Source organism: Nuphar pumila, chromosome 3 (assembly GCF_984573655.1).
Source record: "Nuphar pumila chromosome 3, dmNupPumi1.hap1.1, whole genome shotgun sequence".
Taxonomy (NCBI): domain Eukaryota; kingdom Viridiplantae; phylum Streptophyta; class Magnoliopsida; order Nymphaeales; family Nymphaeaceae; genus Nuphar; species Nuphar pumila.
In genome coordinates, this window is record NC_143251.1 from 7,518,911 (window position 1) to 7,546,247 (window position 27,337).

The following is a 27,337-nucleotide window of genomic DNA, read 5'->3' on the forward strand; positions in this document are numbered from 1 at the left end:
CGCCGGTCAAAATTACTAAATCACCCATTTCCCTCCATTCAAGAATTCGCGCGAAAACTCTCTCTCTCTCTCTAAGCAGACGAGAACAAGAGGAAGAATGTTCGGATATTCAACTGCCGGCGAGAATCCTCTACTCTCGTCGTCGGAGAGGTTCAGGCTCCCCGAAGACAGTGTATTCTACGACATTTCCCCCTACAAGCCGTCGCAGAATCCGGCCGATCAGGAGGAGATGTCGATCTCGTTAAAGGGGCTCCATGTAGGCATCCTTGACTTGATCTCTCCTTACTCGAAGGATTACATTTGGCAGCACGAGCCCTTCAATCTCTCCATCTCTCTCCCAAACCTTAGCAAACCCTGCATCTGCGTCTCTGGAAGCCCTAGAGACGGCGACTCCGAAGCCGGAAAACCTAGCTCCGGCGGTGTGGCGCCACCGCACCTCCATGGAAAGGTCAGGTACGGCGATAACCTGGAGGACGAGTGGTTCATTGTCTTCCTGATGTACGAGATCAGTAGGCGGAACCCTAGGGTTTCGATCCGTGTCTGGGACACCGACGGCGAATTCCTCCTCATCGAAGCTGCATTTTCGCTTCCTCGATGGATTAATCCAGAGAATAGCTCGAATCGGGTATTCATCCGTCAAGGAAAACTCCATCTGGTCCCCGATCAGAGGATTCGAAACCCGACGATCAATGATTCACTCAGTTTTCTCTCTTCATCATCGTCTAGTTCTGAAACTAGGGCCCCGGATGCTGTACAAGCTGCGGTCGAGCGCCGGATCGACCTGTACCCGGAGAGAGCGCGAGAGAGCATGCACAGGGTGCGTTGCCGGTTGCCTCTGGCGGTGGCTCAAGTTCTGAAGCACGAGCCTCAGATGATCTCCTTCCTTGGCCGTTGAGGGGTTCTATGATCGGGACATCGATTCAATGATGTTTGCGTCGCGAATGGAAAGGTTCCTGAGTGGGGGTGAGATGGTGGACGTCTCAGTAAGGATGTCACGGCCAATGTATGCGCAGCTGGTGCAGCAGGTGTTCCAAGCGCCCAAGTGTTATCCTCTGCCTCCGTTGTCGGAGATGCAAGGTTTCCGGGAAGCGGAATTGGGTATGAAGATAGCTTGTGGTTTTGAGATGATGCATCAGCAGAGGAGGCAGTTTGAATCGGGGTCTGGAGATAGCCGGGGAGCAGAGCGAGGCTTTTCTGCTTATTCTATCAAGGGAATTGAAGGTTTGGTGCGAGCAAGCGCGTGGGAAGCGTTTTTTAATAGCATGAATAGCAAGGGTTACTTTAGGGGTCTTCTTCCTGGATCAAAAGAGTATCGCCGGCTTATGGATGAAGCCCTCGATTACTACCGAAACACCAACTTGTTTTCTAAGACAAGGTGTGCACTGATCTCGTGTTTCTCGTTGTTAATTATTGTTTCTTGAGGCTTTTCCGCTCTTGTTCACTCTAGTGGTCGAGTCATCTTGTTCTCATCTGTTATTGATGTTTTGTGCCAATGATATGATAAGACCACTACATTTAAACATAAGGGCCAAACATATCCATTCTGGTTGGTTTGGAACGTTTTCCTCGGGTTCTTCTGTCATATTCAATAGTCATGCTTGCATCCCTTTGAGATGATATGTGAGTACAAGATAATGTAACTGAAAACAATTTGCCTGTCTTCTACTTGTGAAACTACTAAATATTCAGAATACTAGTGACTTTATTCTGGCTTGCATACAAAACTTGGTTGTTATAAGGGACTTGATCTTCCATCTTGCGTATGTACACGGGAAACAAAAAGGAAAATATATAAGGTGGCCTTATTCATATATTTAATACAAAGCCTTTGTGTATATCTTCAGTATGCCGGCATGCATGAGCATGTTAGACCTAAGATCTAATAAATAGTGTTCGTGGTAAAAACTTTCAGTTGCAAATAAATATACACAGGGAGTGTTTGGGTTGTGGTCATGCAGTTTACGGCGAGGACTTGAAAAAACAACTCAGGACGAAGTATTCATGTTACATGTCGTGGCTGAAAATAGAGAATCCAATAAAGCATGGTTAGAACTAGAATTGCATGCCACCTAGCTCTGACTCAGGGGAACAAGATTCTTTTGTGTTAGAATTTTGTTGTCTGACTCAAGCAGCAGATGCTTTGGATGTTTTGTGATGTACCATCGTGCCTTTGAGCATTGCCTTACTAGACTGAATAATTTCCCACAAATTTTTTGGTGGCTTCTATGAATGTGTTGTGGATGCAAATCTGACAAGTTTGCCACATAAGGATTATCTCTGCAAAATGTGGAGGATCGTTGGATTTTCTTGTAAAATGGATTCTAATAACTATCTATAAAGAATAGTTAGATTTCCTGAGAAAGCATGATTTTCTGCTCACATCGACCATCACCTGAGTTCTGGATCGTGGAATCTAAAGGAATCCCCATTCTTGTCAATTCAGAGACAGCCTTAGGCCCTTGACTATGTCACATATCAAAATGTTTTGAGACAGTTTAAATGTGGCATCATACATGGTGCTTTTATGGTATGGATATGCTTAATGCATAAAAATTAAAAGATGAATGATATATGCTATTTTTTTATTTACATTTGTTGCAGTGCAGTGCAGTGATTCAGGCTCCAGTCAAGAAGATTGATGAGATTCTTCATGGCCCCATTCTGTTAACGACTTTGAAGGCCTTGATCTTCCTGCCTCTGATGATGATTCTTGGCTATACAATGGGGAGGAAGAGTTTAACTCTGCCATGCTGGAGAAGCAGAAGGAGCTGGATATGTATGAGTTAAAGCGTCAGAAGCGGCACAGCTCAAAAGAACAAAAAGGAAAATTTGTTGATTCAGCCATGCAGTCAGAAAATGCTGATTTTGGTGATATAGCGGAAACAATGAAGATATTTGTCAGCAAGGTTTCCAGCTATAAGGGAGCTGAGGTTCCTGAAAACAGGTTTGATTAACTAATCTTTGATTAACTAATCTTTGTTCTTCATTTTTTTCTTGCCTGAAATATTAGGTTTTGCATTTATCTAACGTATGCTTGCACTTCTTTCACATTTGTGTAAGTATATGAGGGTCTTCCACGAAAGCACAAATGCTTGTAATAGGTGTCTATTGAAGACACTATAATCATAACCCACAAAAGGGCATAAATAAAAGAACACAACAACAACAACAACAACTACGCCTTCATCCCAAAACAATTGGGGTCAGCGATATGAACCAAAAAAGAAATTCATTTTGGGTCTTCCACATGAATCCTTTTCCTCCAATCATTTCTATCCAACGCCATGTCCTCGGTGAGGTTCAAAGCATTCATATCCTTTCCTATCATCTCCATCCAAGTCTTCCTAGGCCTACCCCGACCTCTTTTAACTAATATATTTTCCCATTTCTCCAACCTTCTAACTGGAGCATCATTAGGCCTTCGCCGAATATGTCCAAACCACCGTAAACGATTCTCTCGCATCTTATTTTCAATGGGTGCAACACCTACCTTCTTACGTATCTCTTCGTTCCGAATCTTATCTTTTATTGTATTTCCACACATCCATCTAAGCATCCGCATCTCAGCTACACTCATTTTTTGAATATGATGTCTCTTGGCAGCCCAACATTCCGTACCATATAGTAAAGCGGGTCTAATAGTCGTCCTATAAAACTTTCCCTTCAACCGCAATGGCATTCTACGATCGCACAGCACTCCAGTAGCACTTTTCCATTTCATCCACCCAACCTTTATCCTATGATTTACATCTCCATCAATTTCTCCATACTTTTGAATGATGGATCCCAAATATTTGAAATAATCATTCACCGGTATATCTTGCTTACCAAGCTTCACTACACTCCCATCACTACTTCGTTGCTTACTAAACCGACATTCCATATATTCAGTCTTACTCTTACTCAACTTAAAACCTCTAGCTTCCAATGTCTGTCTCCATAATTCTAACTTAGCATTAACCCCAGCTCTAGACTCATCAATCAAAACAATATCATCAGCAAACAACATACACCACGGTACATTTTCTTGAATTGATCTCGTAAGCTCATCCATCACTATCGCAAATAGGAAAGGGCTTAAAGCAGATCCTTGATGTAACCCAACCGTTATCGGAAAATTGGTTGTCACCCCTCCACAAGTGCGAACATTGGTTACTACTCCTTCATACATATCTTTAATTATACTAATGTACCTGAGAGAAACACCTTTCTTCATCATTGTCCACCAGAGAACGTCCCTAGGTACTCTATCGTATGCCTTCTCTAAATCAATAAAAACCATATGCAAATCTTTGTTCCTCTCTCTATATCTTTCAATAAGTTGTCTAAGAAGATGTATAGCTTCCATAGTTGATCTTCCAGGCATAAAACCAAATTGATTCTCCGATATCATGACAACCTTCCTCAACCTAGACTCAATCACCTTCTCCCAAAGTTTCATAGTATGACTCATGAGTTTTATACCACGATAGTTTGTGCAATCTTGTATATCACCCTTATTCTTATATAAAGGCACCAAAGTACTCTTCCTCCACTCATTAGGCATCTTATTTGTTCGCCAAATCAAGTTAAAAAGATTTGTCAACCATTCTAAACCTTTCTCTCCCAAGCATTTCCAAGCCTCGATAGGTATACCATCTGGGCCAACTGCCCTTCTTGATTTCATTTTCTTCAAAGCCTCTGCAATTTCTTTCTTTTGAATCTTGCGCATGAAGTCACGATTTATCTCATGAAAAGGAATGGAGAAGTCTCCAAGATCTTGAGCATGACTATCATTAAATAGCTTATCAAAATAATCTTTCCATCTCTCCTTAATCTCCTCATCTTTGACTAAAACCCTTTGCGTTTCATCTTTGATACATCTAACCATAGCCAAATCCTTCGATTTTCTATCTCTCATCTTTGCAAGCCTATAAATATCCTTCTCGCCTTCTTTGGTATCCAACTTGTCATAAACCTCCTTATATACCTTAGCCCTCGCGTTTCGAACAACTTTTTTAGCTTCCTTCTTTGCTATCATATACTTCTCCAAATTCTCATTATCACGACTCTTACTTAGATTTCTATAACACTCTCTTTTAACCTTAATAGCTAATTTGACATCCTCGTTCCACCATGATGTATCCTTACCTAGTGGTGCACCGCCTTTAGACTCACCCAATACCTCCTTAGCTACTTTTCTCATACCACCCGCTATCTTATTCCACATTGATTCTGAATCCTCCTCAAGACACCAATCAACTTCCTTAACTACCTGCTCTACAAACATTCCTTGTTTAGCTCCTTTCAGTGCCCACCACTTAATTCTAGGATCTATCCTATGTCTATCCCTTTTGCGGCATTGTCTAATTCTAAGATCTAAAATTACGACTCTATGTTGTGTAGCTACACTTTCTCCTGGTATAACCTTACAATCGATGCAACAACCCCTATCTCTCTTTCTAAGTAGGAAAAAATCTATCTGACTCGTATTAACCCCACTTTTAAATGTTACTAGGTGAGACTCCCTCTTCCTAAACCAAGTGTTTGCTAAGATCATATCATAGGACAAACAAAAATCTAAAATCCTTTCTCCACTTTCATTTCTTTCTCCTATACCATAGCCTCCATGGATATTCTCAAATCCATCCCTACTAATGCCTACATGTCCATTAAGGTCACCGCCGATGAAAAGCTTTTCTCCATAAGATGTCTCTTGTACTACTCCATCTAAATCTTCCCAAAATTGATGCTTAATGGAATCATCTAAACCTACTTGAGGTGCATAAACACTAATAATATTAATAATATCCGTACCTAATACTAATTTAATAAGTAAAATTCTATCACCCTTCCTACGGACCTCAACTACATTATCTATAAACTGACGACTCATAGCAATCCCTACTCCATTCCTATTCCTATTTATTCCTGTATACCAAATCTTATATCCCCAAGGTTCTATCACTTTAGCTTTCTCACCTACCCATTTGGTCTCTTGAAGACATAAAATATCAATCTTTCTCCTACACATAACATCTACTAACTCTACCAACTTACCAGTTAAAGACCCTATGTTCCAAGTGGCTAACCTAATTTTATGGTCTTGGACTAACTTCTTTACCCCCACCCGTCCAACAAAGTGAGGGAACCCTTGCCTATTTGACACCACACCCGGGCGCCGGTGTGACGCGTCGCTTCTGGGCGACGACCTAGCAACCCTTGCACATTTATCACTGCCTCCGGGCCTAGAGAGTACAGCGCGTCGCTCAGTAGGGAACGCCCCAACGAAATTCTCATATTGGTTCATTTTCATAGGATATGACAAAGTTTTTATGCTGGCTGTCACTGGCCTACCGCAACCCTCCTCCTTTATCCGGGCTTGGGACCGGCAGTGTATAACTACACAGGCGGAGTTATAATAAACTTTATTTCATTCATATTAAATGCATAAAAACATTGTTACAATGGAAACGGGGATCACCCCTTATTTATAAACAAAGTGAGAGGGAGAGAGAGGAGCTCTAAAGAGCTCCATAGAGTCGTTGGAGCTAGTCCAACGGCTACCTTGACTAGTCAAGATCTAGTTGGATCTTGATTAGTTTAAGGTCTAGTTCAATTTGAACTAGACAAAAATAAAAATATAAAAAATGAAGAAAGAAAATAAATAAAAATAAACATATAATAAATAAATATAGAATATTATATATTATATAATAAATATAGTTACATGGATGAGTACACTTTTTAACACTCCCCCTCAAACTTACAATACAATGAGCGAAAGTTTGTTTAAGAGGAAATGATATCTAGGAGCAACAAGAGGTTTGGCGAAGAAATCTGCTAATTGGTTTTCTGATGTAACATTTGGCTGATCAATAGTTCCATGTAGATACTCTTCTCTGACATAGTGACAATCAATTTCAATATGTTTGGTGCGTTCATGGAATGTTCGGTTGTTGGCAATATAGATCGCACTCTTGTTGTCACAACACATGCGTGAAGCTTGTGTCACTTCAACTCTCATGTCAGCCAACAGTCTTCTGAGTCAAACTACCTCCATTGTTGTGGTGGCCATGACTTGGTACTCAGCTTCGATGGACGAAAAAATGACCTTCTAATGCTTTTTGCACAACTACAAAATCAAGGATTCACCTAAGAAAACACAAAAACATTGGTTGAGTGCCTGTTATTGGGATCGCCTCCCTAGCCAGTCAACATCAGTATAAACAATTAAATCTAATGAGAATGAAACAGATAAAAAGAGGCCTCGTGAAAGTGAAGACTTAATCTATCTAACAATACACAAAACTGCTCCCATGTGAACAAAAGTGAGAGTGTGCTGAAACTGACTAGTGGTGTTTACAATGTGTGTTATATCAGGTCTAGTAATGGAGAGATAAGAAAGTACTTCAATAAGTTGTCTGTAAGGGGTGAGATCATCAAGAGGTTCTCCGTCATCGATTCTCATTTTGTTGTTGACAACTTTTGGATTATCCACTCTCTTATCATCTGTAATTCAAGACCTGAAAACAATATCAAAAGCAAACTTAGATTGATTTTAAGAAGTTTTTTAATGTTTTCAACTCCCTGTTTGTCGCCTCTGGTGATGATAATGTCATCCACATAAAGGAGAATAATAATCTCTGCACAAGTTCTGAATCAAATATCAAGAATAACATGACTAAACCTATCATATCAGGTTTTTGGTGCATGTTTAAGACCATAAAAAGCTTTTTCTAAACGAAGTGTTTTACCGTTAGGAATACTAATACCAGGAGGTGCTTCCATATAAGCTTCTTCAACTAAGTTTCTATTGAGGAAATCATTTTTTACATCCATTTGAAATATGAGTCATTTTCTAATAGAGGATAAGGTTATGAGTGTCCTGATTGTGGTCATTCGGGCAACTGGAGCAAAAGTTTTTTCGTAATCGATGCCATACTCTTGAGAATACCTCTTGGCCACTAATCTGACTTTATATTTTTCAAGAGTTCCGTCACTCTTGGTTTTAACTTTATAAACCCACCTACAACTTATATAGGTTTCTTTCGCTGAATATCTTGAATGGTCCAAATATTAGCCCTTTTGGCTTGAGTATAGGATAAAGGTTCTACATACAAGTGTATTAATGCAATAAATGCCTTATATGTAGGTGAACAAAATTTGTAAGATACAAATTTTTTGAGAGGTTTAGAGACTCTTGATGACCTTCTAGTTTGTGCTTCGGTTCATATGGGAAAAGATAACCATCATGCACCTCTAAAAAGTTGTCAGAATATTACAGAGCCCGAACGGCATACGCCTGAAAGCGAAGGTGTCATATGGACAAGTGAACGTGGTCTTCTCTTGGTTCTCAGGGTGAACGGCGACTTGATTGTATCCTGAATATCCATCCAGGAAACAAAAATATCTCTGACCTGCGAGTCGTTCTAAAATCTGATATGAACAGCAACGGAAAATAGTCCTTTCACGTTGCATTGCTCAACCTCTTGTAATCAATTCACACTCGCCACCCAGTGGTAGTCCTCGTGGGGACACTTTCTTCACGGTGAGCCCAGATTTCTTAGGAATGACTTGTGTTGGACTCACCTACTGACTGTCGAAGATAGGATATATGATCCCAACGTCTAACCACTTGACTATCTTATTCATCACCTCCATGTGAGGGTTTAACCTCGTTTACAACTCTCTAGAGAGTTTAACACCTTCCATGATGATTTGATGCATGCAAAAAGAGGGATCGATTCCTTTTAGGTCCGCCACAGACCATCCTATTGCCTCTTTGTGCTCTTGCAAGACCTGCAAAAGTTGATACTCTTGAATTCTCGTTAGGTCTGCAACAATAATAATAGACAAAGTTTGTTCTTTTCCTAAAAAGGCGTACTTGAGAGAAGCTTGTAAGGGCTTCAACTCAAGCTCAGGGGGATTCTCGATTGAGGGTTTGGCAGGTTGCTCTGCCAGATTCGGGAGAGGCTTGAAGTTTAAAGTCCAATTCAGCTCACCTGAAAGTCTATCTATCAATCCCAAGCTATCCTCTCTGAGTGATTCATCATCCTCATCCTGAAGTGGATCACTCAACCTCCAAAAGGGCTCTGCTTCTACCTGGTCCTGAACCAAATCGACCTGGAAGCAAGCATCCTCACCAGCAGGGCCCATGGCATCATTGAAAATGTTCAGTCTCATCTTCCTGTTGTCAAAGAACATGTCCATGGCTCCCGCGCGGCAATTGATGCACGCATTGACTGTAGCAAAATGGGATCATTCCAGGATAATGGACATCTGCCTGACGTGGTCAACGCCCTCCATATCCAGAATAATGAAGTCGACAGGGAAACAAAAATCCTTCACTTTGACCAACACGTCTTCAAAAATCTCTCGCGGGACCTTGATTGATCTATCTGCTAACTGCAGGGTCATAGGTGTGGGTTTCATATCCTTTAACTCAAATACGTCATAAAAGAAACCTGGTAAGATGTTCACACTTGTTCTAAGGTCAAGCAAGGCGCGCTCAACAGTAATGTCTCCTATGACGCATGAGATAATAGGAGTCTCTGGGTCCTTGAGCTTGGTGGAGTTTGGTGTTGCAACACCTCACTTACCTGCTCGGTCAAGTATACCTTTTTGGGTACATTAGACCTCAACTTCCTCTTTTGTGTGCAAAGTTCTTTCAAGAATTTCTCATATGAAGGGACCTGTGAACAAACCAAAATTTTCAAAAATTCCTTCTTTGCCCCTGACTTCCGTCTTTTGAATAATTGGGTCAACTTTTAAACCAAAATTTCACGGATTCGCCGGAATCCGAACTCAATTCTCATTTCTGACCCAATTTCTGATCCAAACCGAATATCTAGATCCAATTCTGATCTCGGATCTCTTATTGTCCCAAAAATTCAAAATTTTTAAATTCTTGATATTTCTCAGAGGTTTTTCTCAGTCCAGGGTTCTATCTTAATTCAAAATCCGAATTTTAATGTTTTATCAAAATTCTTGGACCCACATCCATTTCTGAAACCCGTTTCTGAAATTACATTGGATATTTTTCATAAAAAAAACACCCTTTTTTGCTAAAAAAACCCTTTTTTGCTAAAAAAACCCTTTTTGAGAAAAACTCGTTTTAAAAGAAGCTTTTTGAAAATTTTGAAAAAAATCAAGGAGCCCCTTTGAAAAACCTGCAACGGTTTTCCGGTGCGGGGCTTCTCGAACTCTCTCTCTCTCTCTCCCTCCCTGAAGCTCTCGATCCCTAACAAATGCCTTCTGGAGGCTTCTTTCTCCTCTTTAAAAGGGGCACGCAGGGCTCCCAATGAGGTCACCCGTCTTCACCCCACCATCTCATGACTTTTCATCAAACTACTTCTTCAGCCCTTCATCTCTGTATTTCTCCTTCTTCTCTTTTGTTTTCTGCTGGAGTTCTTCTCATCGATCGAAGGAGTCTTGGTAACAATTAAAGGTAATTAACTTGCTCTCCCCTTTCTCGTCTACTTTTATTATTATTATTATTTTTTGCATTTTTCTCAACCCTTCGTGATCTTCTTTATATGTAAATGTGGTTTTCTTTTCTCTTTTTCTCGATTGTTTTTTCTTTTCTCCTTTTATTTCAGTCATTTCCATCGAAACACCACTGTAATATCGGCTTGCTCATTAGCAAAGCCGATTTACAGACATGTAATATTAACGGGATGAGAGATCCCAACATTTTCTCTTCTTCTAATTTATTTCATTTTTTTTAGCCTATGCGAATGTAAATCTCAATTCATAATTATGCCCCTTTGTGAACCCTGTGGCCATTGGCACATGATTTTCAGCTAATTCTTGTATTTTTCACTCATTTTGCCTTCGAACCATGCCTTTGCTTCCCCTATCACCTCTCATTTATGTCTTGTAAGGTTAGCCCAACATAATCCTTATTTCATCATCTCTGTATTTTCAAGTTGAGCAGCAGTTCATGACTCCTCTGTATCTTCTTTATGTTACATTGTTTTCTTTTCTCATTAATTAATTTCACTAAGTGATTTGGCCTATTTTGCTGATTGTAGTATGTTTGTTTTCTTTCCAAGGAGTGCGCTTGTTTAGGATTAAGGTTCTACGAGCCATTTCAAGTCTTGCATTTAGAGTCAGCTTCTAGGGAATGTTATTCTGAGCATCATTGCTTGTACAATTTGATTCTTTTGTATATATTATCTAAAAAATTCTTATTTTTTAAAACCCTGATATTTATTTTATAAAAATTCTTTTATTTTCTCAAAATCCAGGATTGTATATTTCTCATTTTTTTCTGTCATAAATTTCTTAAACCCTGGACATTCTTTTAAGTTTTTCCTCTATCTTTCAAAAATCCAGACATATTCTTCTTCTTCTGTTGATTTATTTAATTTCTTTTTTCATCCTGTCTGCAATTTTTCAAAATATTTAAATCTTGTCATCCATCTTCAAAAATATGTCTTTAAAAATTCTATCCTCCCATCCAAGATCCCTTTTTATTATTAAGAGATCTCTTTTCAAATCTTTTAAAATTTTCTTTCGCTATCTCTCCTCCTTTCAAAAGTTCTTTGATCTGAACCCTTCATTTATTCTTCAGAAAATATCGACATTCCATTATGGTTCAAACGAGAGCAGGAAGAAGGGCAGCTCAGCAGCACAATGACAGCAAAGTGGAAGAAGTAAACTCTCCCCGACTATCCCGGAGGCATGATTCAGATGAGGATGATGTTGACCCGGCAATGTATAAGATCTTTCAAAAGATGATGGCAAAAATGATGTCTGAGCAAACTAGGACAGGTTCAAAGAAAACATCCTCTAAAACCAAGGTCAAAAGGAAGCCAGTGAAGAAGCATGTCAGGATCAGCAAGAAGAGGGTTCAGCAGGACAGCACCTCAGAGGGTTCAGAATCAGCAGGAGAGGATTCCGAAGAAGAGCAGTTCGTATTCGTCCCAAAGGAGCTGCGACAACCCAAGAAGGTGGCAGAAGAGCCTGAGTGTCAACAAGCCTAAAGATGGGATCCCGACAGAAGATTCAATTCAAGTATTGACGAAGATGGTCAAAGATCTCCAGATTCGAGATAAGGGGAAGAAGGTATATACCAGACAAGATTTCTACCTCGGTCTAGATGGGGATAACAGCTTGGAAGACCTCCCCCGAAAATTTATTAAGTTTGATGGGTCCGACAACCCAAAGGCCCACCTCGCGATGTTCTTTGCCGAGTGTGCCAGATTCAGTGAAGACAATCAGGCCCTCTTCTTGTGTTTTCCTCGCAGTTTGGAGGGCGTGGCAGCTAAATGGTACGCAGAGCATATCAACCCCGTTGAGCTGCAAAATTTTGACAAAGTCGTTAATCTGTTTGTAGAAAGATTCATGTTCAACACTGAGGCACTGCCGACCCTCAATCACCTATATAACCTGAAACAAGAAGATAAGGAAAAGGTCATAGACTTCATTCAGAGGTGGAGAGATACCTGCAACAAGATGAGAACCCCCATTTCAGAAGAATACGCGCTCCAAGTTATCCTGAACAATTTTTCTCAGCCCCTCAGAAGCCTCATTTCCACTTACCCATCAAAATCATTCATAGAGCTTATTGAACGAGCTGAGTGGCTCGAGATGAGGATGGACAATGAAAATTATTAGGGCATCACTCTCGTCAAAAGCGGTCAAGACCTCAAAAAGAAGGTGAATTATACATTCTCAGCTAACTCTGGGGGCAGTAGCAGCAAGGATAACACGAACAAGTAGATGGGGCAGCGAGAGGAACCTTCCAAGAAGAATGACAAGCTAGTTTCAGCCAAGCAGAAAGAGAAAATAAAACGTGAAGGTTGGGGTTATGACCGCCAATTCACTGCTCTGGAACAGTCCCTCGAGCAAGTTCTGGAGTACATGTTAAGCAAAGATATGATTAAACTTCCGAGAGTTGTTGATCCTCCGGTCTCCCTGGGAAAATGGAAGGACAAATTCTGCAAGTTTCACCGAGCAGTGGGGCACGACACACAGCATTGCTTCGTCCTAAAGAACATCATCCAGGATTGCATTGATAAAAATCTTCTGATAGAGGACGAAGAAGAAGAACAGCCCGCTGTCCTAACCAAGCCTTTCCCGGACCACTCCAAGAACTAGAGATGCTGAAGTTTCTCTGTTTTTTTTTCTCTTTTTCTTAGCAATCATCTTGTAGGGGCAAGTCAGCCCTAGTCTTCTGTGATCTCTTTTTATCACTTGCGAATATCCAAGTTTTGTTTTCATCCATTACTTATCAATGAAATGACAATTTCCTTCCTATTTTTGATGTTCAATTCTTATTTCTTTCGCCATATTGGGGCATCCTTTATTGTTAAAATTACATTTGCGCTTCAAAATATTCTTTTGTCATCAAATTCCCATTCTTTTTAGGATGAGGGGCAATCCCGACATCCTTCATGAGAGAAATGATATTACCTATGAGGGGTTTTTTCAAAATCGTAAAAATCTGAAGAATTTCTGCAAAATCTTCATAATAATTACCAAAAGTTCAAAATTTTGGTCCAATCTTTTTCAAAATCAACCAGCATCTTGATCGGTTTCAAACCATTATTTTCAAAATTTAACCCTCATGTTGATCTCTTCTCAAAATCAACCCTCGTGTTGATTCTTCTTTAAAGATTAGCTTTCATATTGATCATTCTTCAAGATCAACCGCACGGTTGATCCTCTTTTCAAAAATGGTTTTCTCATGAACATTCTCCTCTCATTTTAAAGATCCCACATGCAGGCAGGATCAAACAAATTCCTTTTCTCAATCAACTCTTTTCATTTGTCGATTTTTATTAGTCTTATCAATTTTTATTTATCTTTTTTGTCAATTTTATTGATTTTTCATTAATTATATTATTTTTTTTGTCAATTTTTATTTTAATTACCCTTTCAGGTTAAGGGATAAACCTGATGCCTCTTTCCTATAAGGTATTCCTTTTTTCTTTTGAATTTCCCGCTCAGGTTAAGGGATAAACTTGAACCTCGTCCCGCGAGGTCCTTCTTTCTTCAGGATCAGGGATAATCCTGAAGTCCTTCATCATCTTTCAAGTATCTTCAATTTTTCTACCAAATTTTACCATCTTTGTCAATTCTTTATTTTCGATTCTTTATCAATTTTATTGATTCTTTATCATTTGTTATCAATTCTTTTAATTCTTTATCAACCTTTTATTAAATTTTGTCGAATTTGTCAATTTTTCTTTTCCCCTTTCAGGTTAAGGGATAAACCTGAATCATCTTTCATAATTTCTTTTCTTAAATCTTCTTTCTATTTTTTCCTTTTAAAGATTCAGGTTCCGACTCAGGCTTCCCTTTGGTTCTGATTGGACCAATCGTTTATTCTTTATCTTTTCCTTTTAAAGATTCGGGTTCCGACTCGGGTCTTCCTTTTATCTTTTCTTTTGAAGTTTCGAGTTCCGACTCCGGCTTTCCTTTGGTTCTGATTGGACCAATCGTTTATCCTTTATCTTTTCATTTTAAAGATTCGGGTTCCGACTCGGGTCTTCCTTTTTATCTTTCTTTTGAAGTTTCGAGTTCCGACTCGGGCTTCCCTTTGGTTCTAATGCTCGCATTGGACCAATCGTTTTCTTTTATGCTTTTTCTTTTCCTTTTAAAGATTCGGGTTCCGACTCGGGTCTTTCTTTTATCTTTTTGTTTGAAGTTCCGAGTTCCGACTCAGACTTTCTTTTGGATCCAATGCTCGTGTTCGAACCAATCGTTGCGTCGAAAATTTGAGTTTTCAAACTCAATTTTCTCTTTTATCTTGAAGATCCGGGTTCCGACTCGGGTTTTCCCCTTTTATATATTCCATCTTCTTGAATATCCGAATTCAGGTTTATTCTCTTTAAAATTCCTTCTTTCCTTTTCAGGTTAAGGGATAAACCTGAGTTTCCCGTTCAGGATAATGGATAATCCTGAAACCATTCATAGAGGCAACGCAGTCTTCTATAATGGTCCTTCCAAATCCAGTCTAACACTGGTCCTCCGTCAAAATCCTTCACCAAATCCAATTCTCACATTGCTCCTTTATCAAACCCAATTCTCACATTGGCCTTCCAAATCCAGTCTAACACTGGTCCTTCATCAAATCCAATTCTCACGTTGGTCCTTCCAAATTCAGTCTAACACTGGTCCTTCATCAAAGTTCCAATGTTTTCATTGGTCCTTCCAAAATTCTAATTTCTCAAATTGGTCCTTCAAAATTCCAGTTTTACACTGGTCCTTCAAAATTCTAAATTGGTCCTTCATCAAAATTCCAATGTTTTCATTGGTTCTTCCAAAATTCCAATTTCTCAAATTGGTCCTTCAAAATTCCAGTTTTACACTGGTCCTTCAAAAATTCCAATTTCTCAAATTGGTCCTTCAAAATTCTAAATTGGTCCTTCATCAAAATTCCAATGTTTTCATTAGTTCTTCCAAAATTCTAATTTCTCAAATTGGTCCTTCAAAATTCCAGTTTTACATTGGTCTTTCCAAATTCCAATTTCTTAAATTGGTCCTTCAAAATTCCAATTTTTCACTGGTCCTTCAAATCCCAATTGGTCCTTCAAAATTCTAATATTTATATTGGTCTTGCAAAATTCAAGTTTTTACACTGGTCCTTCAAAATTCCAAATTGGTCCTTCATCAAAATTCCAATGATTGTCATTGGTTCTTCCAAAATTCTAATTTTTTACAAATTGGTTATTCAAATTCCAGTTGTTTCTGCACTGGTCCTTCAAAATTCCAATGTTTACATTGGTCCTTCCAAAATTTCAATTTCTCGGATTGGTCCTTCAAAATTTCAGTTTTACACTGGTCCTTCAAATTCCAAATAGTCCTTCATAAAAAATTCCAATGTTTTCATTTCCAAAATTCCAAATTCTTAAATTGGTCCTTCAAAATTCTAGTTTTACATTGCTCCTTCAAAATCCCAATTTTATAAATTGGTCCTTCAAATTCCAGTTTTTACACTGGTCCTTCAAAATTCCAATGTATACATTGGTCCTTCAAATTTCCAAATTTTTCTCAAAATTGATCGTTCAAATTTCCAATTCCAATTTAACATTGGTCCTTTACCAGAATTCTTTACTTAACCTCATTTTTTAGTTTGTCCTGCCAAATTCAGTTCTTCTTGGTTGAATTTTCCAATCCTCACATTATTTCTCCAAAATGTCAGCTCGAGGTCTTATCAAAATCCATATTAAGTGGTTATTTCACCAAGGATTCTCGAAAATCTTGCCAATCTGCTAAAATATGTGTTGATTTCATTATTTTATTGCACAAAAGAATTACCTCAGATTACCTCTAGCATTCTTTTTGAAAGGGGAAGCTCTTTGCGAAAAAGAGTAAGATTCAAATCTTCTCCCTATTGATCAACCAAGAGGATGTAAGAAATATCCTTGGTATGATTAGCGAAAGAAATATTCAATGATGTTGAAAAGCTAGAAGCGAATCGATATTTATCATAGCCACAACGCACGCATGTTTTAAGTTGATTCTCTGACAATCAGGCAGTGGAAATATCCCGAGCGATAAAAAGAATCCACTCCATCCATATCTCTTCATTCATTCATTTAAGCAGTAATCAAATATCTGCAAAAGAGATCTCTCAACTGTCGTCAAGATGAAGACGAATAGGCGAGCAAGACCCTCGGGGCCAAAGAAGATTTGGATCATCTTTGAGATGAAGGAGTTTGTGAAGGATCCTTTCAGGGAACGTTCAAATCACCGTCAAGATGAAGGCGACTGCGCTGAACTTCCCGACAAACCCTAAAAGATATTTGATTGCTACTATCATCTAGAGATTTTTAACCAAGGAGCCAATATCACCAGCATAGTTTCTGAGAAAAAGAATGATCAGAGCATCTCCAAGATGAAGGAGTTTGTGACATACCCTTCCCCGAAAAAGAAAAAAAAGCCAGGACATCTCTAAAATGAAGGATGATGTAATGAACTTCCCCAATGTCTCAAAAAGAGTGCCAAAAAGATCATTATGGAAAAGTCCCAGGATATCAAACTGCCAAAATTACCAGAAATCATCTTTTCTTATATGAAATCCTTTCATCAATGTCTTTTCATTGCTTGCTTTTATGAAACTAAGAGTATCTCTTCTCTATTCATGTCAAGGAAATGGATAACTTCCTTGAAGAAACTCAACAGCTTTAAAATTTGAATCTGACTCTGGAATCCAGGGAGTTAACCTCGATTGAAGAAAATACCTTAAGTGAAAAGAGGGAATATCTTTTGCACATACGTGCACGCTTTCAAGCATTTGAATCAACTACAATTCCATCTTATTGGCAAAATTTTCTGGTTATCCAAAAATGAAATAAATACTCAATACCTATTTTGATACAACCTAGCGTTGTGTATACTTTTTAAAGAGAATTGCTTCATTCTGGTGAGGTACTTCTCTCGGTCCCATCATGTTTTTTTTTTCCATCAAGGAATCCATGTTTTGTATATCCATTTCAAAATCATACCTTAACCTCATCTCACGAGGTAGTTTGCAAAAATGTCCCATCCAGGTTAAAGGCTAAACTTGAGTCTCCTTAAAAACTTCTTACCTTTGTCTCAACCTTGAGACTTCCTTAAAAAAATCTCTCCTTTTTCTATTTCGGGATAATCATCCCAAAATCCCATCACGATTTCCTCATTTTCTTCTGTCCAAATTATTTTCATTCTCGAGGATTTCGTTCTCTTCCCAAAACCTTTCAGAGTAAGGTGCCAAACCTGAAAAGTAATGTTTTACAAAGCCAATTCTTCCACACCCAGTTCATGCATTCTGACTGGGGCATTTTTTAAGAAAATTTGGCGTGTCTTCTTTGCCGCTAAGTTCGGCTTACAACCGGCTTAGCAGCAAAGAGGGGCATCTGTGAACACCCTAAATTTTCCAAAAATCCAAAAATTCCTTCTTTGCCTCTGACTTCCGTCTTCTGAATAATTGGGTCGACTTTTAAACCAAAATTTCACGGATTCGCCGGAATCCGAACTCAATTCTCATTTCTGACCCAATTTCTGATCCAAACCGAATATCTGGATCCAATTCTGATCCTGGATCTCTTATTGTTCAAAAAATTCAAAAATTTTAAATTCTTGATATTTCTCAGAGGTTTTTCTAAGTCCAGGGTTCTATCTCAATTCAAAATCCGAATTTTAATGTTTTATCAAAATTCTCGGACCCACATCCATTTCTGAAACCCGTTTCTGAAATTACATTGGATATTTTTCTAAAAAAAACACCCTTTTTTGCTAAAAAAAACCCTTTTTGAGAAAAACCCGTTTTAAAAGAAGCTTTTTGAAAATTTAAAAAAAAAATCAATGAGCCCCTTTGAAAAACCTACAACGGTTTTCCGTTGCGGGGCTTCTCGAACTCTCTCTCTCTCTCTCTCTCTCCCTCCCTGAAGCTCTCGATCCCTAACAAATGCCTTCTGGAGGCTTCTTCCTCCTCTTTAAAAGGGGCACGCAGGGCTCCCAATGAGGTCACCCGTCTTCACCCCACTATCTCCTGACTTTTCATCAAACTACTTCTTCAGCCCTTCATCTCTGTATTTCTCCTTCTTCTCTTTTGTTTTCTGCTGGAGTTCTTCTCATCGATCGAAGGAGTCTTGGTAACAATCAAAGGTAAGTAACTTGCTCTCCCCTTTCTCGTCTACTTTTATTATTTTTTTTTTTTTGCATTTCTCTCAACCCTTCGTGATCTTTTTTATCTGTAAATGTGGTTTTCTTTTCTCTTTTTCTCAATTTTTTTTTCTTTTCTCCTTTTATTTCAATCATTTCCATCGAAACACCACTGTAATATCGGCTTGCTCATTAGCAAAGCCGATTTACAGACATGTAATATTAACGGGATGAGAGATCCCAACATTTTCTCTTCTTCTAATTTATTTCATTTTTTTTAGCCTGTGCGAATGTAAATCTCAATTCATGATTATGCCCCTTTGCAAACCCTGTGGCCATTGGCGCATGATTTTCAGCTAATTCTTGTATTTTTCACTCATTTTGCCTTCGAACCATGCCTTTGCTTCCCCTATCACCTCTCATTTATGTCTTGTAAGGTTAGCCTAACATAATCCTTATTTCATCATCTCTGTATTTTCAAGTTCAGCAGCATTTCATGACTCCTCTGTATCTTCTTTATGTTACATTGTTTTCTTTTCCCATTAATTAATTTCACTAAGTGATTTGGCCTATTTTGCTGATTGTAGTCTGTTTGTTTTCTTTCCAAGAAGTGCGCTTGTTTTACTTCATCTCATTGGTTTTTTTTTTATATGTATGATCGTTTACCATGAGAAGCATACAGAATCACTCTGATCCTCACCTTATCCCATTGACTCTAATCGTCGCTCTTCCTCTTTAACCCTATCTCAATACATATGCATTTGTGTCCCTCAAATGCAATCACCAGCTATCACCCCGTGTTCTCCTCTTGTTTTGTTTTTTTTATTTTTTTTCTTATTGTCTGTGATATGTTGATTTCGCTGCTCTCTTTTGATCCATGCTCATGCTGCCTTCGTTGGTTTGCTATATGTCATGAGAACCTTGAAGGTAACAGACAGATGTGTTGCTTTGTGAGGTAACATCGATAATGAGGTAAGGATGTCATAGGTCGAATCGACCTGAGATGTATATAAAACACCATACTAGGCTTGAATGTTACCAAGGGGATATTAGCACAGGATATCCATTGAACAAATTCTCATTTTTGAACATCGTTGCAGCAACAATGCCTCTCTTGCCTTTGCCCACCATCAAAGGAAAATATTTCAGTAGTCTACGTCCTGGATATAAGATGAAATTTGATAAGCTCATGTTCTGCTATAAAGTTAACTGATCGAGTGATGGCTGCACCTAGAGAGATCTGAGGTAGAATGGTGGTCTTAATGGCTGGTGGCTGGGAATCCATCCTTTAGATATTTCTGAAGATGGTGAATCAAGATATCTCAGGCAAGCCTACTGAAATTCCTTTGATAACTCCATCGGCAAATCTCAAACAGCGCTGTTAAAGCTGAGGATACCCCCATCAAGTTGTATATACTCTATAAGGGGTCTCCTGCATTTTGTTACAGATCAATTAATTATTTTCTGCTATCTTGCATCATTATATATCATTTTGTTGTTCCCTCCATGCATCGAATTGGCGTTTGCATCAGTCTTATCCTCGTAATCTTATTAGAATATAATCATCATATGTTATCACTTCCAATTTTGGGATTTCTTACTGAATTCTTATGTTGGTCGAATGGCATTTGGAGTAATCTGATGCGGCATCCATTACCATATGTACGTTTGGTCTTTTCATTTTGCTTCATTTCATTCATATATTGCATGTCATTAGATTCGTTATACTTGTTGCATCTGTCTACAGTGCTTCCAACAGCCATTTCTGCATCCCTTATTCTATCAGTCTCCTGTAACACCACCCATTTCCAGCTCCCCCACTTGCATTTCCAGCTCCCTTTTACAGCATTTCTCGCTGTCGCGTTCTACTAGAAATCGATAAGCTCACGACTCACCTACAAAACTCAAAACCAACACAAAAGAACAAACGGCAACTAGATTATCTATTCTAGTTACAGTTAGTCCCAATAAACTAATAATTGAATGGAATCTAAATGTAATACCTGACTGCATCTAAATCTAAAGAAAGAAAGTTTAGACTAAAATAAAATTAGTTTAGAACACGGTATGCCAAATCACAATTTCCCAAAACCAAACTTTTTTTTATGTAACGTAATATGCAGCATGTGTAAAACTCGTTTTTGTACAAACTTATCACAGCCCGATTTTTAATCTCCCACTCACGCGGGTCTTGGGCAAAACCGTGAACTAATGTGTTAACCTAATACCGAAAAATTGATAAACTACTAATCTATCACTAAACTGACGAAAATATAATAAAAAAGAATTAAAGCACGCAAATCAGGTTCAGCCGACCGGTTGCTCTGTTTAAATATGATCGGCAAATCGGTTGGTAGATCGGGTCGGCCTGATCTGATTGCAGATCGACTGGCCGATCGGGCTATCCGATCGGTCTGGACGTTCAGCTGGTTTTAAAAACCAGTTTTTATATTTTTTTTGTTTAAGAAATAAAAACCCAAACTATGATGTTAGAATAACTACTCATAAGAACTAATTTATGTGCAGCAAACTGACGAAGATAAAAACTTATCTATATACGTGCAGAAATTAAGAAAATGAAAGGCTAATCTATATGTGTGTAGAAATTAGGCGATGCTAAGCTATATGCAGCAAGATAAAATAAATAAAATAAAGAAAGAGGGGGGAAGAGACTCACCTTTTGGTTCGCCTCCGTCGGATTGGGGAGAAGAAGAACAGCCTTTCCTCTTCGTTACGGCTTGTCACTCACCTCCGGAGTTGAGCTTCGATCATTAGATGAATCCAAACCGGCTAACCGGTGGAGGGAGAAAAGAGAAGATGGATGAAGAAGAAGAAAAGAAAAGAAGAAAGGGAAAAGAGAAGAAGAGAAGGCAAGAGAAGGGGGGGGGCGTGAATCCCAAGGAGGAAAGATGCCCCCCCTCTCTTCTAACAATCCTTTTTATATCAAGGGCTTAGGGTCGAAAGGGGTTTTTAGAAATTTTCTAAAAGGGGCTCCTAATCTCAATGATTTTCAAAATGCCACTTAAAATATTATTTCTAAAAACATGTTAAAAACTAAGATATTTCTAAAACATAGGTGGGTCAAATCTGGAGTTTAAAATTTTACCCGATCCGTTTATCGGAGCTCGATCCAAAAGTCTTCCATTTGCTCATTTTCACTCCAATTTCAATGAAATGTGATACGAAGCTTTCCCGTATGGCAATACATCAAAATCGACTAAACACTAAACCTTGAATATGCACAAGATCATGCATAAAAATATGGATAAAATATGCATGATCGGACAGAACAAAATCTTCTTCATTCTTTAGAGTATTCTTCTTAAGTCTATTTTCTTTGATAGTTAGTTCCTCAATAGTGTCAATAATAGAGGAAATTTATCTTCTATGTAAAAGAGTCGATTTGGTTGTTTCAAATTCTAGCTTCAAACCATTTATAAATTGGTAAAAGTATTCCATAGCGAGTTGTTTTTAGCGAAGATTGATATCTTCGGGACAATGCCACTCCGGCTCAAGAAGAGCCAACTCTTTCGAAAGTTCGGATAACTCATTATAATATTCCGTAATACTTTTATCTTTTTGAGTCAAAGCCCAAACTTTATCTTGCAAATTGCATACATGTGCAATGTCTTTAAGGGAATATATATTTCTAAGGTATTCCCAAGCTTTATTAGCATGCTTGAATTTGGGTAGACTAGAGCATTTCTTGATGTCAATGCTATTAATTAGCCATGGCATGATTTTGGCATGCCTTATCATCCATTCTTTCTACTTTTTCTCATATGTAGCCAATGCCTTATTTTTCTCTCCTTCCGTGAGAGGCACCTCTTTCTCATTTTCAATTTTTATGAGAATTTGTTTTGGTTTTGGAACCATCTACCATTCCCCACAACCCTTTTTCCCAAATGTGATGCTTCATGGTTGAAACCCACGTCACATAATTGGTATCATTTAGTTTCATGGGCATGATGGTGACATTATCATTGTCATCCATTTTTAAAGGGTGGAGAACAAAGAGAGATGAAAAGAGAGGAAAGAGAAAAGAAAAAAAGAAAAGAGGAAAGGACAAGAACACAATCACAATCTTTGTGTAGCCAACGATCGTCCAAACGCCTTCTTTCTTTAGCTAGGGTGGCACAAAAGTCACTTGAATCACGAATAAGAAGATGAATCAACTTTCACTGAGGCACAGAAAATGAAGTTAAAATTGTTCAAGATCTAGAAGAAGCTCTGATACCATGTAAGGAAATGAGGATCTTCCACGAAAGCACAAATGCTTGTAATAGGTGTCTATTGAAGACACTACAATCATAACCCACAAAAGGGCATAAATGAAAGAACACAAAAGATAAAATAATAAACTTTATTTTATTCATATTAAATGCATAAAAGCATTGTTACAATGGAAAGGGAGATCACCCTTTATTTATAAACAAAGTGAGAGAAAGAGAGAGGAGCTCTAAAGAGCTCCATAGAGTCGTTGGCTAGTCCAACGGCTCTAATTGTAGCCGTTGGACTTAGCTCCAACGGCTACCTTGACTAGTCAAGATCTAGTTTCAGGTCTAGTTTAATTTGAACTAGACAAAAATAAAAATACAAAAAATGAAGAAAAAGAAAAGAAAAGAAATAAAAATAAAAATATAATAAATAAATATAGAATATTATATATTATATAATAAATATAGTTACATGGATGAGTACATTTTTTAACAATCTGATGTGACAGCAACAAGTTTTACACTATACGTTCATGTTCATTCTCAACATTTCTTTGTTAAATTATCAAATTGGTGCATCTTGGTTATTAGTTATTACCATCTCATTGCTGTTTTTTATTTTCTTGTCTTTTTTTTTTCTTTTAAATTTAAAACTTATTGCTACTTTCCCCCCACAACATCTACTCATCCCCTCCATCTCTTTGTTTTGTAAGTGATGTTTTGGCTTATGCTACGATGTTAAGCCAACTTCCACTAAGTTCTTGAACATTTCTTACTGGTCATTATTAATAAGTTCTCTTAGTTTACTACCTTGTAGTCTGCGTGTTGGTCCATCAACCTGTGGTTGGTTAGTCAAATATTTTGTTGTGTTTATTGACTATTTCATGTTTATTTCCTTGGTAAGGAACCATTGCCTACTGTTAATGAATTTCATTTTCTAACTGGTAACATTCTCCAACCGACTCACTCCTGGTGCACATGCACGTTCTACTTCTAAAGTGTAGGCTTAGCTGCTTGAGCTTGCCATTAACTTGATTTTATCTGATTGTTAATTAAAGGGACTCTGATGATGTAAAACTCAATGTGGATCGCCTTATCAAAGAAATGGATTCTATCGTAAGAAACAATCCCCAAGAAGGCACTTCATCTGCAGCAGGTTTAGAAGAAGAATGTTCATCATCTTCAGATATGGACTTTGGTATGAGGTCTTTTACATGTTTGTTTTTGTTTACTCTGCTTCTAACTGTTATGTAGTTCTTCTGAGTAATGTTTTCTGTAGCTTCCATTTATTTCAAAATATTTTGTGAATTTTGTGTTATTTCAACATGTATGTGTGTTTGTGTGTGTCTGTGTCTGTGCGTGCATGTACATTTTGAACAGATAACTGCAGTGATTCATGGCCTTATTCCAGTTCAGCTGGAAAAGGAAGTACAATTTTGTGGGTTGTCAACTTTTCATTTGGTTTTATGGTGAAATTTGATGGTATATTTTGATTTGAATATCAGGAGAACCCTGGATTCATAACTTTCAATGCATTATTTTGTTAATTTTTGGTTGTTTGGTAATTTATGAATGCATTTGTGGCGGGTGTACTGTATCCTTGCATTATAACCTTTTGTCATTTGATTATTTATGATGCACTTGTCATGGGTGTGTCAAATTGTTGTGTTTTGGCTGACATATGTCGATATTTGTATACTATGCATTACCTTTTAATGTTTTGGTTGTTTGGATTGTCCTATTAATATCTTTGGGGTGGATGTTTGAATGCCTATGTCACATGGGTGCCGGTGCGGCACTTCCAAAAAACTTGGGTGCGGGGGTGCGGCAAAAATATAAAAAATTATATATATATATATATATATATATATATATATATATATATATATATATATAGTTCAAAAGTTGGACATAAATGACCCTGGGTGCGTTGACTGCACCCAGGGTCAGGTTGACCGCATCGGGTGCGGGTGCGACGCGGGTGAGGCACCTAGTTGAAGAGTCCCTGTGACATAGTTGAATGCTTGTATATATGTTTTTAATGTCATTACATTTTTATGTTCTGCAATGTTTTGTTAATTTTTTTGGTTGTCATTGCTTGGAATTCACTTTAGACTTTCTCGGTTTCGAGATAACATAGTAATGGGCATCAGAAACTTAAAATTTGGATTGTCATTGCCATTGGCTAACATAATTAAATGTTCATATTGAGTGATTCACCTAGTAAGATGGAAGAGCAGATATGTATTTAACTAGTTCAGTGTATTGAGACAAAGGTGAAATCTTGTAAGTTCTAAGTGGGTCATAAGTGAAGTTGAAAATCAACCGAAGTGGAGTGATAGTAATGACTGCATCTTTCTAATCCAATTACAAAATATCAGGCCAAGTCATATGAGTTTGCATTTGCCATTGCACAGGAACAGCAGAAAGGGATTTCAATAATGCCGTTTTCTACATAGAACTTTATGAAGATTTGTATATGTTACCAATATCATCTTGATTATTTTGTCAGCATGATCCATGTAGTTTGCATGTGTTTTTTTTTTATATTCATTGGTCTGACCTCATTATCACTTTTTTCAATTTCTTTTTAAATAATTGGCAATAAGGGCTTTGACAACACAGCCAAAGAAGCTTGCTAAATAAGACTTTATGTTCCTAGAGACAGATGGTGCTCTTGATGCATGTACCTCATAACTGTAACAAGGAACTCTGGGATTGTTGAATTCTAAACCTTTATGCTTTTATGTCACGTTGTGCATGTGAAGCATTTTTCTTCAGCAATTCTATTAACTGGAGAGTTCATTTTTCTTCATGCAGATGAGTCTGATGAATTCAGTGACTCAGAACCTACTGAACACATGGAATCCAGTGATTCTTTTATGCAGTCTTATTCAGATGCATTAAACGACCAGCTGAAAGCTACTACTATAAGAAAAAGTTTTATCCGTGCAAACGATCAGCCTTCCTCAACTAACGTTACTGAGGTGGTAAAATCTCCTCTCTAATATAAACCATTTTCATGTCATATTTCTCTGCAGATCTGGGTTTCATGATGTAGTTATTTCTTTTGTAGAATGTTATTAATTTGATTCATTCAGAAAAGAACTATACCTGGATCGTGTGGATAATTCTGTTTGCATATTAATTTTGATGGAAAAATTCAAAAAAGACGTCAAACTTTTTGGCAATAATGAAAGGCGCCTAAGTTTACCATGGTCTACCTTAGTTTATATTTCTCGTTCCAATCATCTGCCATTAAATGCATATTGCAATGAGCCTATTGTGTCTTTCCCTCACTTCTCATGACATTAGAAACTTTATTTTTTATTTAAATCAAAACCTTTTTCCTTGTAATTTTTCCAATACTTCCTCGTGAATTATGCTTTATTTGTTTTCCTTGTAAAGCATGCTCGGTAGTTTTGTTTGCTGAGAATCTATTGTTAACACCTTTGGTGATTTGCATTTTTTTCCAGTCCAGCCAATGGCTGCTTGCACAATGTGTTTTTAGACATTAATCCAGAGTAATACTCGAGCTTTGTAACTACCATCTGAAGGGCATCACTTTGTGCTCCGGTAGCCAGATTTGAATTTGGTTGGCCACTTGAGGATGTAACTACCTGGGCTCCCATTTCCAATGCTGCCTTCTGAGATCCTCATGTTTTGATAGCTGACTTTTAATTACAGAAGCAATTGTTCTTTTTGCTAATATGGAACTGATAAGTGTCAGAATAATTAACAAGTCCTTCCTAGCTAAAATGCTATCATTTGGCCCATTAATTTTATTTCTGCAAATTTTCATGCTACGAACCATGTTGAATGCGCCTCCAGCTTACTCTAATCTTTAACATCTAAGCTTCAATTCTACTCGTCCTGCATATTAGCTTGCTATATAATGAACAAGTCTAGCAACCTTTTTTCTACTGCCTCTTATATTTGCTGAGATATTTTTCCTAGTGATATAAAAATTATCAGGCGACCGTCATGTAGCTATGTTTCCTTGTATCTGTGGCTTTGCCAAGCTAGTTATTTGGATGTTCCATTACTGTGCTTCATTGATTTGCTCAGCGTTTTCATGTGTAAATGCATTTCTTGGTTGACATAAGACATTTGTGGTATCTCTATATTCTTTTGCGCTCAAAGTTTTTTTTAATCCGTCTATAAGGGTTGCCAACCACTTCTGAGGAAGAAGGTGCTGAATTTACGCTGGTTGACATGGATGTGAACCTTGTACAGAGCCTTCTTGATTCCTTCTCATCACAGCAAGGGCTCCCTGGGCCAGCATCCAATTTACTTGGACTCATGGGTTTGCAACTCGCTCGTGATTCGACTGCAAAGAAATGAACCTGCCTCATCTATCTTCTATTTATTCAATAGATAACTATTCTCATCGTAATCGATCAGTTTGCAAATTCTTGGAAGGGTAATGTTGTACATCTGCAATAGGTGGTGACATTTTTTGATCCTGTTCTCTTTGGTTTGCTGAGTTTTGGTTGAGGTCAGCAGACCGATAGTCATCTCACTGGCTTAAAGGTATGTGC

At 38.0% G+C, this 27,337-nt stretch overlaps 1 protein-coding gene across 1 annotated transcript; it reads left to right on the top strand.

The window, feature by feature from the left end:
* Positions 1–97: 97 nt before the first annotated feature.
* Positions 98–27,337, top strand: LOC149841812 (protein ecdysoneless homolog). The gene is given in 9 exon segments (XM_090000526.1): positions 98–330; positions 412–877; positions 879–1,375; positions 2,607–2,647; positions 2,650–2,944; positions 23,855–23,994; positions 25,617–25,786; positions 26,273–26,297; positions 26,962–27,337. Coding segments are annotated over 9 exon segments (2,046 nt in total). The 3' UTR covers positions 27,141–27,337.